Source organism: Entelurus aequoreus, linkage group LG12 (genome assembly GCF_033978785.1).
Source record: "Entelurus aequoreus isolate RoL-2023_Sb linkage group LG12, RoL_Eaeq_v1.1, whole genome shotgun sequence".
Classification (NCBI taxonomy): Eukaryota; Metazoa; Chordata; class Actinopteri; order Syngnathiformes; family Syngnathidae; genus Entelurus; species Entelurus aequoreus.
Window position 1 is genome coordinate 28,561,952 of NC_084742.1, and position 23,814 is coordinate 28,585,765.

Consider the following 23,814-nt stretch of genomic DNA (forward strand, 5'->3'; position numbering starts at 1 on the left):
AACACACATGGGGGAAAGTCCTATCTGGAAATACAGCCATATTAACTCCTAAACTGCCATTTTAACACACACTAAACCATCAGCACGCATCCAATGCTTTCTCGTGGCCACGAGAAAGTTTCTCGTGGCCACGAGAAAGTTTCTCGTGCGCACGAGAAAGTTTCTCGTGGCCACGAGAAAGTTTCTCGTGGCCACGAGAAACTTTTTATAAAAAAAAAAAAAAAAAAAAAAATATTAATGTTTTTTTTTTTTTTTTTTTTTTTTTTATAAAAAGTTTCTCGTGGCCACGAGAAACTTTCTCGTGGCCACGAGATACTTTCTCGTGGCCACGAGATACTTTCTCGTGGCCACGAGATACATGTCTAAAAAAAAAAAAATTCCCATGTCCCTTTAGGGGCTCCGTAGGATAGACAGAAAATCAACAAAACTATTAAACCATGGACCTGTAAATACACGGTTAATGCTTTCCAGCCTGGCGAAGCTTAACAATGCTGTTGCTAACGACGCCATTGAAGCTTACTTAGCAACAGGACCTCACAGAGCTATGCTAAAAACATTAGCTATCCACCTACGCCAGCCAGCCCTCATCTGCTCATCAACACCCGTGCTCACCTGCGTTCCAGCGATCGACGGAGCGACGAAGGACTTCACCCGATCATATATGCGGTCGGCGGCTGCGTCGGATAGCGCGTCTGCTATCCAAGTCAAAGTCCTCTATGTTGTGTTGCTACAGCCAGCCGCTAATACACCGATCCCACCTACAACTTTCTTCTTTGCAGTCTTCATTGTTCATTAAACAAATTGCAAAAGATTCACCAACACAGATGTCCAGAATACTGTGGAATTTTGCGATGAAAACCGAGCTTTTTGTATTGGATACAATGTGTCCGAATACTTCCGTTTCAACGATTGACGTCACGCGCATACGTCATCATACATAGACGTTTTCAACCGGAAGTTTAGCGGGAAATTTAAAATTGCACTTTATAAGTTAACCCGGCCGTATTGGCATGTGTTGCAATGTTAAGATTTCATCATTGATATATAAACTATCAGACTGCGTGGTCGGTAGTAGTGGGTTTCAGTAGGCCTTTAATAATAAATAAAGTTGGTATGGTATATATTATTTTCAATAAGTTTAATACATTTGTCATAATTATTCCTTGTACTTTGTAATCAATTGTAGTTTGAACAGTTTCTTAAAGTGAATAAAATGTGTGTTTTGTTTGATTTCTTTGCTTAAAGTTTTGGTCATTGAATTTTCTTTTCATGATTGGAAAAACAAAAAAAACAATTGGTTTATTTGAATTTTATTCTTGGAACACAAAAAATAAAATTGGAAAAACAGTGTGGGGGGGATTCAGTGTCGAAGATCCATAAATACATCTAATAAATAGTTTTATTTTCATTTTGTATTTCATATACCAAAATATGAAAATCATCTGTCAGCAGAAACTTAAAAAAAATGACCAAGACTGATGGTATTTTTTGTTTCTGACACCGGAAATGGAAGTTGCAACCTAATGACAAGACGGTGAACTGGCCTGTAGGAGAAATCAGTGTAGAGTTTTATCCTGCTTTTATATAACATATTGATCCATTACCATCTGATCTTTCTGATGCAAGATACAACACCACACTATTTTGTTTTCTTGCCAGTCCGCGGTCTCGTCTTTAAGTATCAACTTCCGGTTCCGGTGTGAAAATATTAAAAAAACATCAGTGTGTGGTCTGTTTTTTCCGTTACGGTTGACAGATTTTCATTTTTGTTACATGAAACGGAAAATTAAGTGAAAATACAACTGTTTCTTATATATGTATATTTATTGCTCTTTGACACTGAAAAAATTAATGCTTTGTTTTTCAATTTTAGTTTTTTGTATTAGACACTCAGGGGGGTCCCTGTGGGTCTCCTCGTGCTACTGGAGGACCATCCAGCTCCATCCTCCAGGGGGGGTCAGCCCGAGTTCCATCTTTTCATTCCAATAATTGGGAGTGCTCACCATTGTAAATTGAATTAACAACGCCCGTCCCTCCAGCGCCTATACCCGCCGTGTGCCGTGAAGGGGATAAACTTGTGGGAAGTGTTTCTCTCCTCGCCATCTGCCGTTGTAGACTAAAAGAGTTTGCTTTGGAGGAGCAGCAGAGCCTCGGAGCAAGCGCAGGATAATTAGACGATTGCAAATAGAAACAAGGATCTGTGGGAGACGATTAGCGTGACCCCGTTATGATCAACGAAGCAACCTCTGATTGGTCAGAGGGCATTGTGGACAAGTCAGTTCAGGACAAAGTGATGGAGTGAAGCATTCACTTTCAAGTGTTTATTTGGACTTTTTATGCTGTTCTCCGTCATTAGGAGTTGCATTTCATTTGGAATTAACAATGCTGATCTAATGAAGTGTCAGGGGGGAGACCATCACTCGTCCTCTTTATACGTTCATGCTTCCCGCCTCCATTTTGCGAGATGATGCATGACCAAGCGCCGCCTCATCGTGCAGCCATCTGCTCCCTCTCGTCTCTTTGGCCCCTGTCGTGGCTTCATCTCGTTTACCGTCGTCTTCCATTCCGAACCTGCAGCTGAGGAGTATTTATATGTCCATGCTAGCACTGACAAGGTCTAACACTGTTTAGAAGCAGTTATCAGTCCACGATTATTGATTATTTTTTTCATGGACAATAAAGACCAATGCTGGTTTTTAAAGGTGCGTAAAAAATAAGACTACAAGCTTAGGGTGCTAAGATTAACTAAACTAGTAGTCGAAATAAACAAAAGCTAGCAGTAGCGTAACAACTAGAGATAGGTACATGACGCCTCACTGAGTGTATGGCACACACACTACCTGTATCGACACTGCATGGCTTCTGTGTTAGTGTTTCATAATGGTCATAGACCAAAAGGGCACTACATACGACTACAATTTTCAACATAACATAAATCTATCTTTTGAAAGGTATGCTTTTAAATTTGTATCTTGAAGAAAAGTCACCCCAACTTCTTTTTTTTTTTTTAAACACAGTCAAAAATAAACTTCATAAACATTAAACCGGTCACGACATTAGATACACCTGTACACTTTCGGAACGATACAGAGCTGCATAACAAAAAGCTGCTTTTACCAGCATTTTTATCACTGCATGTTACAATTCTGTGAAAATAATACTTTATCCTACCTTATCCTGTGGTCCCTTAAGTCGTTAAAAATGTAAAACTGAATGTAAAAAGAAAAGTTTATTTTCACATTGTTGAGTTCCCCAGTAGATTCAGAGACACTTGAGCTTGCTTAAAGGAAGTTGCTGTTTGTGTTGCCTAATGTTTGCTCTGTTTTTGTAGTTTGTAACAAATTGCGGTATGTGCAGTGGCGTGCAGTGAGGTACATGTCAGGTGAGGCACTGACTTCATCACAGTCAGATTTACAAACTTATGAACCCTAAAGAGTATCTTATTCACCATTTGATTGGCAGCAGTTAACGGGTTATGTTTAAAAGCTCATACCAGCATTCTTCCCTGCTTGGCACTCAGCATCGAGGGTTGGAATTGGGGGTTAAATCACCAAAAATGATTCCAGGGCGTGGCCACCGCTGCTGTTCACTGCTCCCCTCACCTCCCAGGGAGTGAACAAGGGGATGGGTCAAATGCAGAGGACAAATTTCACCACACCTAGTGTGTGTGTGACAATCATTGGTACTTTAACCTAACTTTAACTTTACACTTACAAACTGTAGCACACAAAAAAGCACATTTAATTAAAAAAAACGTTATTATGGTCTTACCTTTACTTATAAGTGCGGGAACAGTGGTGTTCGTGTTGGAAGAGCTGTGAATGAATGAAATATGAAATCCGTGCTGCAGTCTGCAGGTGTACCTAATGTTGTGTCCCTGCGGTCGTTCGCGGCTCCTCCAGCGCGACTCGCGAGCATTGTTGTTTTTGCACTTTTTGGCTTCTTGTTAAGTGACTTTTTTTGGGTGGATTCGGTCTTGCACGTGGAGGGTTTGGGTGTGGGCTTTGGTTGGTGTGGCGCTCCCGTCGGGCGGTGCATTCTGCGGCGGAAGTGCTTGGCACCAGGAGGCGGGGTTATGAGAAGCCTCTAACAGTGCGTCTTCGCAGCAGTATTATGATCGCTCAGCACAAGAAATACGTTACACACATACAGTTGTTGACAAAATACACTGTACATTATATACCTCAGCTAACTAAACTATGGAAATGTATAATATAATTCATATAGCAATATGGTCTCACTGCACAGCAGGCCAGCAGTTAGCCGGGTCATTGCGCACAATCCATGTTGAGGCACAACGCAGTGACGTGGCTCAACTGGCTGCTGATCACCGCACCGTTTCTTCTCAGTATTTGAACAGCAAATGTGAAAATAAAAATAATCTAAAACTGGTGAAGTTAAATGGAAAATAACTTTAGTATAATCACTGGATACATATAACAATTTAATTAATTTTTTTTAATTTTTACTTTTTTTTTTCTTTCCATGATGGCAGGTGAGGCCGTGCCTCCCCTGCCTCTAGTGACTGCACGCCAGTGGTGCGCAAAATAATCACTTAAAGTACAGTGTTTTATTTTTCCTATATTCAAACACGGTGTTACTGTTCAAAATGTGTGTAATGTTACAGTGGCCAAAATATTGTTAAATAAAACCCCTGCCTTGTTTTTCATTAAGACTAAGGCCTACTACACTACTGTATTTTAATGCTGGTCATTGTGGTGGTACTTGGAGAGCCAAGTTTTTTCTAAAGTGGTACTTAGTGGAAAAAGTTTGAGAACCACTAATCTAGTTGGATTCAAGATGGCCATACTATATATAATTATTTGCCGCAAATACACGTAACTATGAAGTCAAGTCGAGGGCCACAAATATGGGCGAAGAGTTTGGGACCCCTGCTGTAGATGGAATGAAACTCCAATAAAATGAAAGAACACAAACATGCCTCCTTGTGGCTGAGATCAGTGTTTTTTGAGGTAAGGTTGTAGTCGAAGTAATTAATAGTAGTTAGTAGATGTAATTAAAGAAGTGTAACCATAGAGCTCATGTACAAAACCCAAAACCAGTGAAGTTGGCACGTTGTGTAATTTGTAAATAAAAACAGAATATAATGATTTGCAAAACCTTTTAAATTTATATTCAATTGAATAGACTGCAAAGACAAGATATTTAATGTTCAAACTGAGAAACATATTTTTTTTGTGCAAATAATCATTAACTTAGAATTTAATGGCAGCAACACATTGCAAATAAGTTGGCACAGGGACATTTTTACCACTGTGTTACGTGGCCTTTCCTTTTAACAACACTCAGTAAACGTTTGGGAACTGAGGAGACCAATTTTTAAAGCTTTTCAGGTGGAATTATTTCCCATTCTTGCTTGATGTACAGCTTAAGTTGTTCAACAGTCTGGGGTCTCCGTTATGGTATTTTAGGCTTCATAATGCGCCACACATTTTCAATGGGAGACAGGTCTGGACTACAGGCAGGCCAGTCTAGTACCCGCACTCTTTTACTATGAAGCCACGCTGTTGTAACACGTGGCTTGGCATTGTCTTGCTGAAATAAGCAGGGGCGTCCATGAAAAAGACATTGCTTGGATGGCAACATATGTTGCTCCAAAACCTGTATGTGCCTTTCAGCATTAATGGTGCCTTCACAGATGTGTAAGTTACTCATGCCTTAGGCACTAATACACCACCATACCATCACAGATGCTGGCTTTTGAACTTTGTGCCTAGAACAATCCGGATGGTTCTTTTCCTCTTTGTTCCGTAGGACACAATGTCCACAGTTTCCAAAAACTATTTGAAATGTGGACTCGTCAGACCACATAACAATTTTCCACTTTGCATCATCCATCCATCCATCCATTTTCTATCGCTTGTCCCTTTTGGGGTCGCGGGTGGTGCTGGAGTCTATCTCAGCTGCATTCGGTGCATCTTAAATGAGTTCGGGCCCAGCGAAGCCGGCGGCGTTTCTGGGTGTTGTTGATAAATGGCTTTCGCTTTGCATAGTAAAGTTTTAACTTGCACTTAGAGATGTAGTGACAAACTGTAGTTACTGACAGTGGTTTTCTGAAGTGTTCCTAAGCCCATGTGGTGACATCCTTTACGCACTGTTGTCGCTTTTTGATGCAGTACCGCCTGAGGGATCGAAGGTCCGTAATATCCTCGCTTACGTTGAGTGATTTCTCCAGATTCTCTGAACCTTTTGATGATATTACGGACTGTAGATGGTGAAATCCCTAAATTCCTTGCAATAGCTCATTGAGAAATGTTGTTCTTAAACTGTTTGACAATTTGCTCACACATTTGTTCACAAAGTGGTGACCCTCGCCCCATCCTTGTTTGTCAATGACTGAGCATTTCATGGAAGCTGCTTTTATACCCAATCATGGCACCCACATGTTCCCAATTAGCCTGTTCACCTGTGGGATGTTCCAAATAAATGTTTGATGAGCATTCCTCAACTTTCTCAGTCTTTTTTGCCACTTGCGCCAGCTTTTTTGAAACATGTTGCAGGCATCAAATTCCAAATGAGCTAATATTTGCAAAAAATAACAAAGTTTTCCAGTTCGAATGTTAAATATCTTGTCTTTGCAGTCTATTCAATTGAATATAGGTTGAAAAGGATTTGCAAATCATTGTATTCTGTTTTTATTTACGCTTTACACAACGTGACAACTTCACTGGTTTTGGGTTTTGTACAAGTTATTATTACCTAATAATGTAATATATTCTCTTAATATGAACATAGACCAGGGCTATTCAACTGGCGGCCCCAGGAATGAGACAAGACCGGCCCGCTAGTTCAGTTAAAAAAACAGAAAGAGACTAACATTTTTTGCAGCTGATTCCTAAAAACACTAGACCGCAGTCACATAGATAATCCCCGACTAGCTCTAAATTTGATATAATTCTGCACTTTAAATGATGGTAAAACACTGTAACTTGACAACGTTGCTCACTGATTTCTAACTAGCATATTGTATATGTATATTGTACTTGTATTTTAAATTGTGTTTCATTACATAATTTTAACATTGTCATGTATTTTTAATATTGTTTTATCATTTTAATTTTAGATGCTAAATGTGCCATAAAATGACTACAAATGGAAATTAGCATGGTGATAAATCTGGTGCAGCCAACTTTTTAATATAACTGCACATATTTAGTAACGCTGACAAAATAAATAGACAAAGACTAAATGTCGACTGTCTTTAGAAGATACTGATTGTCAGGAATATACAAAATAAAAATACTAGTGAAGCGAAGTCTGACCACTCAGCTTTCTTGAAATGTGGCGCTCAAATTCATTTAGTTTAGTTATAACCCTGCTATAGAGTATGCACACTCACATTTACACATTAAGGCCAATTTTAGTGTTGCCAATCAGCCTATCCCCAGAGAGAGAACATGTTGCAATATAGCAGTAATTGCAAATTGTTGCATGGAATCTGTGTGTGCAAAACAAAACAAAATTATAAAATACAATATAATTAGTACATATTAAAAGAAAAAACAGACAAGTAATGATGAATTGTTAAAATATTGAAAATACTAAAATATACAAAAATATTAAAATTACATTAAAGTAAAATGTACAATAAAATACTCATTAAAATAAAGTCAATGTAAATGAATAAAAATTCATTTTAAAAAAGTATATTAAAATAGAATCAATCAAGAAATTCTTAAATTATCAATATTGTCTTGATGTTCACTTGCCAGCTGAAATCCTGCGTGGGATGTAATTGTACTTCTTGGTGGCATCAGTTGTGTTGTTTGTGTTGTGGTTGCATGGCGGCCTGCTCGCTGTGTTTTGTCACAACAATGAAAAAGTGTCTAGTCGCTACTGTGAAAAGAATGGGGGTTGGGGGGTTGTGATGGTGGTTAGATGAAGATTGGAGGAGAAATAAAAAGCATGTTTGCATGCATAGGTTGTACCACTGTGCTGATGATGCACTGCAGGACTGGTGAACATGCCAACGTGTGTGTGTCACGTCTGAATAGATCCTATCTAGCTTTAACCCAGTTGGGGAGTGTGCGTGTGTGCGTGTGTGCGTGTGTGCGTCTGTGTGTACGCGTGCATTTGTGTGTGTGTGTGTGCAACCTATGTATAGTCAAACCCATTTAAGTCTGTCCTGTTTATGCCGACAGCCCATTGACCAACTCTCCAAATCCCGGTACTCCATTTTCTTATTTCTAAAAAGTGTCAGCTTTTAAGTGGTCATCAACATACACGCTTTTGTCAACTTCAAATTTGGGATCCAAAGGGATCATTTCTAAACCGCGTGAAACGACAACAGCAACATAACTGCTGTCACTTTACACCGCATAAAATGCACACTCAGCGACGTTCTGCTTAGTGCAAAGTAAGTTTCAAAATAAAAGCATGGCAGTATTAACCTGGATTCTATACCACAGAAAATTACAAAAAATATAGAAGTACAAAACATATGACAACAGAAAAATCCAAATACAAGTACAGATGACGTAAAATAAGTTTGTAAATGTATAAAAAATGTATTGGTTTCGATTTCAGTTATGTCGACAACTGATGATGTCAATGTCAGCCAATCCATCAATATAAATGGCTTCTAATGTAGCGGTACTTGTTTTGGTTCTGTGCACTTAAATAATAATCATGGATTAGATCAGATGGATTAGACACCGCTGCCCTGGGGTATAGACTGACGCAAACATGGCTGATAATTTACGTCTAAGGCCCCTCCGACCTCCACCAAACATTCCTTCACCTTAATACACCAGTGTGAGCAGCACTGGGTGCAAGGTGGGTGAATTGTCTTGTCCAAAGACACAACCGAAGTGACTAGGATGTTGGATTCCTACGGCCGCTTTACCATCTGAGCCAGGCCGCCCTGAACACAGCGTCTAATTCCACGCAACCTCTGACCGTCAAGTGCAAAGGAGTACATTGTGACTTGAAAGTCAGCTAAAAATGATGCCTCCAGGGTGTGTGTGTGAGTGTGTGTGTGTGTGTGTGTGTGTGTGTGTGTGTGTGTGTGTGTGTGTGTGTGTGTGTGTGTGTGTGTGTGTGTGTGTGTGTGTGTGTGTGTGTGTGTGTGTGTGTGTGTGTGTGTGTGGCTTTGAATCATAAAGCATGTGTCCAGTGTGCGCCAGCCCCAATTTGACTTCGCCCACGCCTCCTCTCACCTGCTTTGGAGCTTCCTCTAATGGCGCCCACACACACGCACGCACACACTCCACAGGGCTGAGAGTGTTAGTCACCACAGCTGAAGTGTGTGTGTTATCATCCAATCACAAACACACCTGAACTGCTGCACACAAAAGGCTGTACATTTCTGTTAAAACATGCACCCTTAATATTTATCTTACAAATAAACCACATGGTGGCGCTGTAATTAAACCTCATAAAATGGATTGACTTGAAATTTCTAACATAGCCCAACAAAAAACTCATGGTGTTTTGTTGAATGACTGCAACATGTGGTACACACCTTTTAGGAGTGTGTCAAATCTGAGCAAGCAAAGCAACACATTTTACTGACTTGGCAACTAATTTTCTAGCATGTCTTACCAAGTATTTTAACCACAACCCACAGGGGGCGTCTCCAATATTACCTACACAGGACTATGTGACTGTGTCCATATTTCTTGGTAAATTCTACTCTCCCCATGGCACTTTAATCACATTACTTTAATCCTATCTTTTTGTTTTGAGAATGAATGTGAATCAGTCCAGTTCTTTTCAAAATAAATCTCCTCCTCAATCAATTTTAGGTTGTTTTGTAGGAAGGAAGCAAACATTTTTCCCTTTTTTTACATGAGACAATTTTTTACTTGGGATGCTGCAGATTTGTTTATGTGTGTGCGTCTGTGTGCGTGCGTGCGTGTGTGTATGTGCGCACGCCCAAAGCAGAGACAGTAAAACAATATTGTGTCAATAAATCATCCCCACTAAGGAAAATAGTTAGCCACTGCAGTCCTTTCTCCCCTCACACACATACAAACACACACATACGGGTTATCATTTGGAATGGGGACCAAGTTTTTGATCATGACTTGTGTGGACCACCCTTTCTACAGGTTGTGGAGGCATAAAAAAAATTAGGTAAAATGGCCACTGCCCAGTTAGCTCATACACGTCTTTAAATCTCTGGATTGATGAAGTAATGTGCTGATCATTCTTACTGGGGACCCTGGGGAAAAAGAGTTAATATGGTTCATGGGGACAAAATTTTAATAGTTTTGCATAATTCACACAAATTTGTACGTGACTACCGAGGACCATTAAAAAATTTAAAAAAAAGTTCAAATGAAATATGACATGATCCTCAGAATACAGCACTATAGCTGTCCTCTTATAGGAAGTTTCACCACTTAAATGTTAATGCAAATCCTGCATTTTCTGTGACATTATTGAAAACTGCTATTTAGCAGTAATGAAGTTGTCTGCAACTCCAACTACCATATATAGAAGGATAGAGAATGGATCTGACTATCATATAAAAAGGTTTCCCTTTAGGGGACCTGTTTTTTTGTCCCCATACCGTCAGAGGTCCTCTAAAGGTGACTGTGTAAACAGAGCGATGTCCCCATTAAGTAAGCATTGCCAGAACACACACACAAACACACACACACACTGTGGTTGTAAATCAAAAGTGTAACCAGCAGCAAACGCACAGCGACGAAGGCCAAGATGTGAGTTGAGTTCCTTTCACACCTTGAGTGATAGGCAAGTTTCAGTTCATCAAACCAATATGGCACCTTGTTGAATTAAGTGACAGCCCGCATGATTAAGTGGATTTATCGATTGATTGGCATGTAATGCTGTAGGTTTAATCTTTAAAGGCCTACTGAAAGCCACTACTACCGACCACGCAGTCTGATAGTTTATATATCAATGATGAAATCTTAACATTGCAACACATGCCAATACGGCCGGGTTAACTTATAAAGTGACATTTAAAACTTCCCGGGAAATATCCGGCTGAAACATTGCGGTATGATGACGTATGCGCGTGACGAAGTCCGAGTAACGGAAGTTATGCTACCCCGTAGAATCCTATACAAAAAGCTCTGTTTTCATTTCATAATTCCACAGTATTCTGGACATCTTTTGCAATTTTTTTAATGAACAATGAAGGCTGCAAAGGAGACGGTTGTAGGTGGGATCGGTGTATTAGCAGCGGACTACAGCAACACAACCAGGAGGACTTTGTTGGAGCGCTAGCCGCGCTAGCCGCCGACCTCACCTTGACTTCCTACGTCTCCGGGCCGCCAAACGCATCGGGTGAAGTCCTTCGTCCTTCTGCCGATCGCTGGAACGCAGGTGAGCACGGGTGTTGATGAGCAAATGAGGGCTGGCTGGCGTAGGTGGAGAACTAATGTTTTTAGCATAGCTCTGTGCAGTCCGGTTGCTAAGTTAGCTTCAATGGCGTTGTTAGCACAGCATTGTTAACCTTCGCCAGCCTGGAAAGCATTAACCGTGTATTTACATGTCCACGGTTTAATAGTATTGTTGATTTTCCATCTATCCTTCCAGTCAGGGGTTTATTTCTTTTGTTTCTATATGCAGTTAAAGCAAGATGCTATCACGTTAGCTCGTAGCTAAAGCATTTCGCCGATGTATTGTCGTGGAGATAAAAGGCACTGAATGTCCATTTCGCGTTCTCGACTCTCATTTTCAAGAGGATATAGTATCCGAGGTGGTTTAAAATACAAATCTGTGATCTACAATAGAAAAAGGAGAGTGTGGAATCCAATGAGCCAGCTTGTACCTAAGTTACGGTCAGAGCGAAAAAAGATACGTCCATCGCTGCCTTTCAAGTCATTCACTGTAACGTTCCTCATCTACGAATCTTTCATCCTCGCTCAAATTAATGGGGTAATCATCACTTTCTCGGTCCGAATCTCTCTCGCTCCATTGTAACCAACGGGGAATTGTGAGGAATCCTAGCTCCTGTGACGTCACGCTACTTCCGGTACAGGCAAGGCTTTTTTTTTATCAGCGAGCAAAAGTTGCGAACTTTATCGTCGATTTTCTCTACTAAATCCTTTCAGCAAAAATATGGCAATATCACGAAATGATCAAGTATGACACGTAGAATGGATCTGCTATTCCCGTTTAAATAAAAAAATATCATTTCAGTAGGCCTTTAAACATTCCTAGGGTCGGCATGGTGTAGTGGGTAGAGCGGCCGTGCCAGAAACCTGAGGGTTGCAGGTTCGCTCCCCACCTCTTGACATCCAAATCGCTGCCGTTGTGTCCTTAGACAGGACACTTCACCCTTGCCCCGGTGCCGCTGACAGTGGATGGTGAATGATAGGTGGTGGTCGGAGGGGCCGTAGGCGCAGACTGGCAGCCACGCTTCCGTCAGTCTACCCCAGGGCAGCTGTGGCTATGAAAGTAGCATACCACCACCAGGTGTGAATGAATGATGGGTTCTCACTAGAGATGTCCGATAATAGCTTTTTTTGCCGATATCCAATATTCCAATATTGTCCAACTCTTAATTACCGATTCCGATATCAACCAATACCGATATATACAGTCGTGGAATTAACACATTATTATGCCTAATTTTGTTGTGATGCCCCGCTGGATGCATTAAACAATGTAACTTTACCATGAATTGATTAACGTGGACCCTGACTTAAACAAGTTGAAAAACTTATTCGGGTGTTACCATATAGTGGTCAATTGTACGGAATATGTACTGTACTGCGCAATCTACTAATACAAATTTCAATCAATCAATCAAAACCAAGGTTTTCCAAAATAAGAGAACAACTTCAACTCCAGTTATGGAAAAAAGTGCCAACATGGCACTGCCATATTTATTATTGAAGTCACAAAGTGCATTATTTTTTTTAACATGCCTCAAAACAGCAGCTTGGAATTTGGGACATGCTCTCCCTGAGATAATCCTAATACCCACTACAACTATGGGAAATCCTATACTTTGACTTTCACAAAGTGCATTAGTTGAGGCGGGGTTGAGGTGGGGGAGGGGGGGTTGTTTGAGGTGGGCGGGGTTTGGGGTGGGGCGGGGTTTGGTGGTAGCGGGGGGGGGTGTATATTGTAGCGTCCCGGAAGAGTTAGTGCTGCAAGGGGTTCTGGGTATTTGTTCTGTTGTGTTTATGTTGTGTTACGGTGCGGATGTTCTCCCGAAATGTGTTTGTCATTCTTGTTTGGTGTGGGTTCACAGTGTGGCACATATTTGTAACAGTGTTAAAGTTGTTTATACGGTTACCCTCAGTGTGACCTGTATGGCTGTTGATCAAGCATGCCTTGCATTCACTTATGTGTGTGTAAAAGCCGCATATATTTATTTGACTGGGCCGGCACGCTGTTTGTATGGAGGAAAAGCGGACGTGACGACAGGTTGTAGAGGACGCTAAAGGCAGTGCCTTTAATGCACGCCCCCAATAATGTTGTCCGGGTGGAAATCGGGAGAATGGTTGCCCCGCGAGATTTTCGGGAGGGGCACTGAAATTCGGGCGTCTCCCGGGAAAATCGGGAGGTTGAAACCGATACCGATAATTTCTGATATTACATTTTAAAGCATTTATCGGACATCTCTAGTTCTCACTTCTCTGTGAAGCGCTTTGAGTGTCTAGAAAAGGGCTATATAAATCTAATCCATTATTATTATTTATACACGTTATGTTATTTTGTAAGCCGGTGGAGCATCATGTGGCTCGATCACCCCTCACTGGATATTTGGGTCAATCATGGGTCTGAAGAAAGTCATTGATGGAAAAGGCACAAGAACAATGATGAAACACAGAAAAGTGTGATGGAGTTTTTGACATAATGCAACGTCATTCCCTAATCAGAAGATGTGTGTTCTTTGCCCTTTTTGTTGTCCTGACCTCTTCACTCACTTTAGTGACTTTGTGTGTCCCCAGAAGACTTTGTTCAGATTTTGTAAAGTCATCAAGGGAATCTTGACACTCCCGAGGGAGCGTTTGTTGCAACATGCTATAATTTAGCTTATTGCTAATTTTTGCACCATCAAAGAGTGTTATGTACATTTCATGAAAAAATACATTACTTTCATTTAATTTCCATTTTATTTCATTAATTAAAATCAAACTATCCATCCATTTTCTAACAAAAGAAAGAAAAACTATCAACTTAACATTGAAGTAAATTATGAATGAAAAGGTGCAGAAAGAGGTTAAGAAATAGAACATCTGCTCCCTATTTACACAACTACAGCATTTGTCATTCAATATATTTATTTTATTTTTTTTATTAACAGACAGATATAATTTTGTATTTTATTATTGTTTCTTTTGTTAATATCAGAGTCCGTTCTGCAAAAATGTAATCCCTGGAAGCACACAGTTTATGGACAGGGACCCACAGATAAAATATACATCATCATATAATATACAAAATACAATACAATACAATACATTTCAAAATCTACCCACCAAATACCCATTTGCAATTTCATTCATAAATAAAAAAAAAGGAATCCTTAAATGCATCAAATCAGTCTCAATATCCTATTATTCAAATTTGATTAAAAGGTTTCCACCTTCCGCCCGATTGTAGCTGAGATCGGCTCCAGCACCCCCCACGACCCCAAAAGGGATAATACTTTATCAGTATTTATTGCCACCTTTCCCAACTTCATTGTCACGTGTTGCTGGCATCAAATTCTAAAGTTAATGATTATTTGCACAAAAAAAAATGTTTATCAGTTTGAACATCAAATATGTTGTCTTTGTAGCATATTCAACTGAATATGGGTTGAAAATGATTTGCAAATCATTGTATTCTGTTTATATTTACATCTAACACAATTTCCCAACTCAAATGGAAACGGAGTTTGTACATAGTCACACATTATTTGAACACTGCTGCACTATGTAAAATACTTTTTATATTATCTACTATTGTTTTTCTGATTTTATTATCAACCTTAATTTTTGGTATTTGTTTTGCCGAATTAGGGCCGATATTTACAAAAAAATTATTTAAATCCTTTACTACATAGTTTTTGTTATAAAAATCTTTATTATCTTTGTTTGAATAGCTTGAATTTTGTTGTTGTGTTTTTTTTAGAACTAATGTTAATTGTGTCCCAAGTACTTTTTGTGTTATTTTTTTATTTTGTTTAACAATTAACTATTGTATTCCTTTTTATATCTTTACATAATCCATATCAAATTGTTTTTATATTTTTTGTACCTCTCTTCTGAATCTTTTCTCGCTAATTTTAAAAAGCATTAAAATGATTTTCTTTCTTAAAAGCATTTTTTTAGTTTGTTAATTGACTTTTTTGGGGCCATTGCCTCCAATTTTGATTATTTTACAGTTGTCATCATTTAGAATAATCAATATATTCATATATGAGTTGTATGATTTACTCACATCATCTTAGTACACTTCATGCCGTTTTTGTTACTTGAGGTCTTCTCTCAAAGCATTCAAAGCTTCCCTTGACCTATTTCTTTTAAATATCTCTTTTGGGTCTTGTACTACAGTAGTACATTGGTTCTCATTGACAGAAACTACAGGGAGATGATTACTCACATCAGTCATCAAAATACCACCTCTAGTAAGATACTTTCATCTCTACAGCTGTGAAAGCCAATTGGATATTGTTAACTTTTAATTGTGGAAGCCGTTTATGTCGACGCCCCTCGGACTGGCAGACTGACGTCAACATTAGCAGTTGTTTTCATCCATTTGTGGATATTTTAATGTTAATTATTTTGTTTTCATACAGCAACTGTTACACACCCACAAATATTTCTTATGATGGCTAACAATCAAAAAACAATTCAATCTTTGCATTTTGTTCATCGCTGTGATTGAATTCAGGTTAATACTGCCATGCTTTTACAAAACCCAAAACCAGTGAAGTTGGCACATTGTGTAAATCGTAAATAAAAGCAGAATACAATTATTATTTCAACCTATATATGATTGAATTCACTGCAAAGACAATATGCTTAATGTTCCAACTAGTAAACTTTGTTATTTTTTTGCAAATATTAGCTAATTTGGAATGTGATGCCTGCAACATGTTTCAAAAAAGCTGGCACAAGTGGCAAAAAAGACTGAGAAAGTTGAGAAATGCTCATCAAACACTTATTTGAAACATCCCACAAGTGAACAGGCTAATTGGGAACAGGTGGGTGCCCTGGTTGGGCATAAAAGCAGCTTCCATGAAATGCTCAGTCATTCACAAACAAGGATGGGCGAGGGTCACCACTTTGTGAACAAATGCGTGAGCAAATTGTCAAACAGTTTAAGAACAACATTTCTCAATGGGCTATTACAAGGAATTCAGGGATTTCACCCTCTACAGTCCGTGATATCATCAAAAGGTTAAAAGAATCTGGAGAAATCACTGCACGTAAGCGGCAAAGGCGGAAACCAACATTGAATGCCCGTGACCTTCGATCCCTCAGGCGGTCTGCATCAAAAAGCGACATCAGTGTGTAAAGGATATCACCACATAGGCTCGGGAACACTTCAGAAAACCACTGTCAGTAACTACAGTTCGTTGCTACATCTGTAAGTGCAAGTTAAAACTCTACTATACAAAGCGAAAGCCATTTATCAACAACAACCGGCTTTGCTGGGCCCTGAGCTAATTTGAGATGGATTGATGCAAAGTGGAAAAGTGTTCTTTGGTCAGACGAGTCCACATTTCAAATTGTTTTTGGAAACTGTGGACGTCGTGTCCTCTGGACCAAAGAGGAAAAGAGCCATCCGGACTGTTATAAACGCAAAGTTGAAAAGCCAGCATCTGTGATGGTATGGGGGTGTATTAGTGCCTAAGGCATGGGTAACTTACACATCTGTGAAGGCACCATTAATACTGAAAGGTACATACAGGTTTTGGAGCAACATATGTTGCCATCCAACGTCTTTTTCATGGAAGCCCCTGCTTATTTCAGCAAGACAATGCCAATTCTGCACGTGTTACAACAACGTGGCTTCACAGTAAAAGTGTGCGGGTACTAGACTGGCCTGCCTGTAGTCTAGACCTGTCTCCCATTGAAAATGTGTGGCGCATTATGAAGCGTAAAATACCACAATGGAAACCCCGGACTGTTGAACAACATAAGCTACATCAAGCAAGAATGGGAAATACTGTATTTTTCGGAGTATGAGTCGTTCCGGAGTATAAGTCGCACCTGCCGAAAATGCATAATAAAGAAGGAAAAAAACATATATAAGTCGCACTGGAGTATAAGTCGCATTTTTGGGGGAAATGTATTTGATAAAACCCAACACCAAGAATAGACATTTGAAAGGCAATTTAAAATAATTAAAGAATAGTGAACAACAGGCTGAATAAGTGTACGTTATATGAGGCATAAATAACCAACTGAGAACGTGCTTGGTATGTTAACGTAACATTATGGTAAGAGTCATTCAAATAACTATAACATATAGAACATGCTAAACGTTTACCAAACAATCTGTCACTCCTAATCGCTAAATCCGATGAAATCTTATACGTCTAATCTCTTAAGTGAATAAGCTAAATAATATTATTTGATATTTTACGGTAATGTGTTAATAATTTCACACATAAGTCGCTCCTGAGTATAAGTCGCACCCCCGGCCAAACTATGAAAAAAACTGCGACTTATAGTCCGAAAAATATGGTAATTCCACCTGAAAAGGAAAGGCCATGTAACACAATGATAAAAATGCCCCTGTGCCAACTTTTTTGCAATGTGTTGCTGCCATTAAATTCTAAGTTAATGATTATTTGCAAAAAAAAAATACTTTTCTCAGTTCGAACATTAAATATCTTGTCTTTGCAGTCCATTCAATTGACTATAAGTTGAAAAGGATTTGCAAATCATTGTATTCAGTTTACACAACGTGCCAACTTCGCTGGTTTTGGGTTTTGTATTTTGAAGTTCACTTTGCACTGAACAGGAGATCATGTGCGCTTTAATGCTGTGTAACTACAGTTGTTTGATGTTGCTATTGTCATTTCAGTCTGCTTGGCAATTGTGATGAAGTAAACGACACTACAAGACGTGTTGACATAAACGGACCCATTCTCATAGAAATTATCCCTTTAGTTCTCAAATATTATTTCGACAAAAGCGGTTCAACATTCATGTTGGTGGTGGGCACTTTTTAGTAATAAGAAGAACACTTTGCACTTTGAACACCACTGCCTCCAACAACATGGTGAGGATGTTGCTCAACCTGTAGGCAAGTTTGATTACGGCCTTAACAAGCTCCAATTCCCCCCGACAAGTTGCGGGAGGAGCTGAAAAAGCTAAAAAAAAAAGTGTCTCCTCGTGCAGGAAAATCATTGCGGTGAAGATTATCGACGACGAGGAGTACGAGAAGAACAAGGCCTTCACCATCGAGCTGGGCGAGCCCGTGCTCTTGGAGATCGGACAGAAGCATGGTGGGTTTGTGTGCGTGTGTGTGTGTGTGTGTGTGTGTGTGTGTGTGTGTGTGTGTGTGTGTGTGTGTGTGTGTGTGTGTGTGTGTGTGTGTGTGTGTGTGTGTGTGTGTGTGTGTGTGTGTGTGTGTGTGTGTGTGTGTGTGTGTGTGTGTGTGTGTGTGTGTGTGTGTGTGTCAATTACACTTTCACATACATTTTTTGTCGTAAATATTCATGCATTGTTCACGGAAAAAGGAAAAAATTGGACAAAAATTAATAACATTATAAACCCTTATATTAAAAATATCTGATATAGGTTAGATTTTTTTAATGTGAAAAATGTGAAAATGTTTGTATTATGTGCAAATAATACCTAATTATTGCTATCGCTGTTATATTATATACTGTAAGACCATATATTATTTTTAGTTTTATATTATGCTGTATTTGTGTACTATATGTACCATATCAATACCAAACAATATATTTGTTTGAATATTTTTATTGCAATAAGTATAGGTTTTTTGTGATTTATTTACGGCTTAAATAATAATACATTACACTTGTAGTGCGCTTGCAAACATACATTAAAAACAACATAAAATATATTTTACATTTATTTTATGTAAAAACTAATTTAAAATGTGTTAATTGTTGTGCTGTACTTTCAAGAATGTCAAAAAGAATTGAAAAAAATATGACAAATGATCTGTAATATATAGGGTAAAATATGTCCCCAGAGTTGCAGATTAATTCATAGCAGTTGTTGTTGGTCACTCCGTGTTCTTACCACCATATTTAAGCACCATGTGTATTTCTCCTAGGAGACTCTAACGAGAACAAACCTGTAGTTGGAGCGGAGGAGGAGGAAGTGGCCAAGATGGGCTGTCCCAGTCTTGGCGAGAACACACACCTGGAAGTCGTAATCGAGGAGTCTTACGAGTTTAAGGTATCATCATCATCAAAGTTTATTTATATAGCCCTAAATCACCAGTGTCTCAAAGGGCTGCACAAGCCACAACGACATCCTCGGCTCAGATCCCACGTCAAGGTACACCTGCATGCTGGTGTTCCTCAGCAAAGAAGGACCACTTAGCTGCATTTAAAGGGGAACTGCAGTTTTTTTAGATTGTTGCCTATTATAAAAAATAAATATGTGAGTTAACTTTCTTTTTTGTATGCAAAAACTCTTAAATATACGTAAATAAAAATCAGCTAACAATGGAGTCAATAAGAGTCGCTCTATTCCGTTTATAAAGCGCTCTAAAAACATGCAAACACCTCCATCAAAGTGTTATATACATACTGTATGTATACAGGTATATGTCATGTAGTGACAGGCACATTCATAATATTTCGTTTTTTACATCAGAGCAGGTAAAAATAAGATGATAAGTACTCAAAATAAGGCATGTTGACTAAGACAATAACACAATTGACTGAAATGATAGTTAACGTATAAATACGAGACGAAAATGTTGGCAGAAACAAAATCTAATCATATTGATTTTTTGTCTTGTCGATGGGTGGGACAAGTTCAGAATATGTCCAATCACAGCTATTTAATGGTGTTCATTGAAAAAGAGGTGTGGGTTTGTTATGAAGGAGAGCCAATTGATTTTCCTTGTGAGATGAGGAAGTCACCACTAAAACTAAAATGTGTGGATTTAACATGTTCCACATCGTAATATGTGTACACTTGAGAGAAAGTGAAGAGGACACATTTCATTTTTACTGCTATGATGCCATCAGCAGGCGAGTCATCGGTCGTGACATCTACACAACTGTTAGTTCAGTGGTTCTTAACCTGGGTTTGATCGAACCCTAGGGGTTCGGTGAGTCGGGCTCAGGGGTTCGGCGGAGGTCAAAACACACCCGACTCATCGTGTAAATAAAAACTTCTCCCTATCGGCGTATTACGGATACGGCAACAGCAGAAGTCAGACTGATTTGCAGGTGTGTAATTTGTTGTGAGTTTATGCACTGTGTTGGTTTTGTTGTTTGAACAAGGTGATGTTCATGCACGGTTCATTTTGTGCACCAGTAATAAAACATGGTAACACTTTAGTATGGGAAACATATTCACCATTAATTAGTTGCTTATTAACATGCAAATTAATAACATATTGGCTCTTAACTAGTCATTATTAAGTACTTATTAATGCCTTATTATAACTCTAACCCTGGCCCTAACCCTCTAACTCTAACCCTAACCAAATAACTCTAAATTAAGTCTTTGTTACTTAGAATATGTTCCCCTAGTGTCCAAAAAACTCAAAATTAAGTCTTTGTTACTTAGAATTTGTTCCCCATACTAAAGTGTTACCAAAAACGTACAACTTTGTCTTGAATTTGAAAAAAAAAAAAAAAAATTATTTTTCCCTAAAGAAGGGTTCGGTGAATGCGCATATGAAACTGGTGGGGTTCGGTACCTCCAACAAGGTTAAGAACCACTGTGTTAGATAAATCTATTGTTTGCTGCTTCCGGTGTTGTGCCAAAAAGCTGCCAAAAATTGCGGTGCGGCGGCGTGTACCACTTTTGGACTTCGTCTGAAAGAGTTGGCCATTACTATGGTATTAATGAGATTATAAAGGACTGTTTCTTATCTATTGTTGACGTTCTAAAAACTCTTACTCGTTTAGAAACTACATACAAGATTAACTGTTATTTGTTCATGCACATAAATATAAATAAAGTCTTTGGATGTTTTTATTAAATCAATGTATTCTTACCTGCCAAAAAGTGATTCATCTTAATATTTTGATATTGACACATTTTAATTTTCCTGAAGGAATCAATAAAGTACTATCTATCTATCTATCTATCTATCTATCTATCTATCTATCTATCTCATCTGTGCATAAATTACAAGATTACACTTAAACGTATTACATGTATGATAATAAAGTACATTCTGTACTGTTTACGGATTGAAGCACCCTTTAAAAAGCTGAAATCAACTCCAAACGACAACTTAGTGTTTGCCAAAAAAGTGACACATCGACACATCTCATCGGTGCATCCCCTAGGGCTATTATGCCCAGATGTGACGTGTCAATATCAAAATGTTACTTTGAATCCCTTTTGGCAACCAAAAATACATTGATTTTCACACTTTATTAATAATTATTATGTGCATGAACAAAGAACAGTTAACATTGTATGTAGCTTTTAAACGAGAAAGAGGTTTTAGCACAACAACATCGGATCAATAACAAGTCCTTTACAATCTCATTAAAACCATAGAGATGGCCAACTCTTTAATTTTTTCGGACACAATAAAGGCTTAAATAATAACCACGAATAACCATGAATATAGTGTTTGTCTTACATGTAGTAATATGTTATGGACAGACAAAGCCCCAACAGTGCAGCTTTAACAAGCGGTGCACGCTCCTGCGGCGGGAATACATTTTTGGAAGGGGCCCTCCTTGAAAAAATGTAATGCCTTCCCCTGAAATGTTTTTCTGTAGTGTTCATTTCTGTGCCCTCTGAAAAAATCATTGCACCCAGGAAAAAAGTTACGGTAATGCAAAAATGACATTAAATATTACATGTTATCATGAATGTGCCTGTTACTTCATTACATATATACTTACAGCATTCATATAAAACGGTGTTGGAAGTTTTTGGATGTTTTTTACTTGCATTGTTATCTGCCTCTAACTAGCAGGTTTTGTTTTACTATTGAGAAGGTACAGAAAAAGGAAATACATGTCTTGTTCTTGTCTTACATAAGGATTGTGGATGATGGGCAAAATGTACCCAAAAAGTGCACTTCCCTTTAAAGTATGCCATCTAGTGGAAATGAATAATACAGCACTAATTGTGTCCGGGTGCTAAAAACTACTTTTTGAAAGTAATGTAAGGCTGTGTTTACTTGTGTGTGTGTGTGTGTGTGTAAATTTTGTTTAAAGTACATTTCCATTGACATGAAATGTCTATTTCAAGGCTCTAATAAAGCTTATACTGCCAACGTGCACTATGCCGGCTGGCTCCTCATCTTCCAAACCCGCCTGCTAACTTAGCGTTCTCCTCTGGTTTGATATCAACATTTACAATAAAAGTGACTTATAATCACTAGATTACATTCAGCTTCCCGCCTCTCTTCCCGCCATTGTTTTCCCGCAACAAAGGGAGCTAACAAGCTAAATACGGCTCTGCTGCTCCGCTCGCCGAGCAGCCTGGGAATCAAGACTGCTTACATGTTGTAATTCCGGTAACAATTTACCATCGTTAACATGTGTTTGCAAGTTTTGAACCTGGATTGTGACAAAGTTTCCTGTCGAAGCTAATGCTCCCGTAGCCACTTATGTGGTACATGCTGTATGTATGCAGTATTATTATGCTGTACATTTTATGCATATTTTATATTATTACGGACTAAGGGTGAATGAGATGTGTTTTTTGCGGAAAAATGCCTGTTTTTGTAGACACAAGTTATAAAATCAAGCTTTTCATAACCAAATATCAGCGACTTTGTTGGGATGGAATTACTGAATCGCAAATATATGGAGATCCACTGCACAGTGTGTAATACAGTTGTGTGTCATGTTGCTCATTTTTCATGTATTCGTGTGTGTGTGTGTGTGTGTGTGTGTGTGTGTGTGTGTGTGTGTGTGTGTGTGTGTGTGTGTGTGTGTGTGTGTGTGTGTGTGTGTGTGTGTGTGTGTGTGTGTGCACGTGCAGAGAGCTGTGGATGTGCTTATGGAGCGTAAAAGAAAGGTTGTCTCTCTTGCTCGCTCATTTGATCTCTTTTTGTGCATGCCTTTTCCCTCTCTTTCGGCTGGTTGAAACAAAACACACTAGGACACTACACACATTACACATGCCCTACATTCATCAATAGTGCATGAATGCATGAATCCTTCCTTATTAGCAAGACACAGACATCAACTCTGTATCAAATTGTGCATCGTAAGCTCTATTTTTCAGCTATTTGACAGTCTGGAAATCAGCACTTTTCCCTTTTTCAACTTGTGAGTTCTTTCTTTTCTGCTGTGTTTGTGTGTGTTTGCTTGTGTGTGCGTGTGTGTGTGCAGAGTACAGTGGACAAGATGATCAAGAAGACAAATCTGGCGTTGGTGGTGGGCAGCAGCAGCTGGAGGGAGCAGTTTGTCAGTGCAGTGACTGTCAGTGCAGGTAAATAACTTCTTAATGTATTTTAAAGCAACGGTAGTAAGCAAAAACGTAACTTCTTTGCTTTGACGGTTTTCTGCATTTGTGTCCCAAAGCACAGCAAAGACAAGTGGTCTCAATTACTGTGATGCATTTCACTTTTACCACTTGGTGCTCGGCAGAACTCCCAGAGAACATGTATTCTATCCGCAGGATAGCATTAAGGCGATTATTACAGAAACATTACAACAGTTTTAATTGCTTTAATAATAAGTGATTAAGCATTGATGACCCCTTCAGGGTCCAAATGTGTACA

At 38.9% G+C, this 23,814-nt stretch overlaps 1 protein-coding gene across 5 annotated transcripts in view; it reads left to right on the forward strand.

The window, feature by feature from the left end:
- Window positions 1-23,814, forward strand: part of LOC133661868 (sodium/calcium exchanger 1-like) — a 166,440-nt gene that overhangs the window by 134,221 nt on the left and 8,405 nt on the right. For 4 of the 5 annotated variants that reach the window (XM_062065408.1, XM_062065407.1, XM_062065406.1 and 1 more), the window contains 4 exons: window positions 18,294-18,400; window positions 19,204-19,328; window positions 23,070-23,105; window positions 23,423-23,522. In XM_062065408.1, coding sequence (XP_061921392.1) covers window positions 18,294-18,400; window positions 19,204-19,328; window positions 23,070-23,105; window positions 23,423-23,522 — 368 coding nt within the window. The remainder of the gene's footprint in view (window positions 1-18,293; window positions 18,401-19,203; window positions 19,329-23,069; window positions 23,106-23,422; window positions 23,523-23,814) is intronic. The other variant, XM_062065410.1, reaches the window with a different exon arrangement.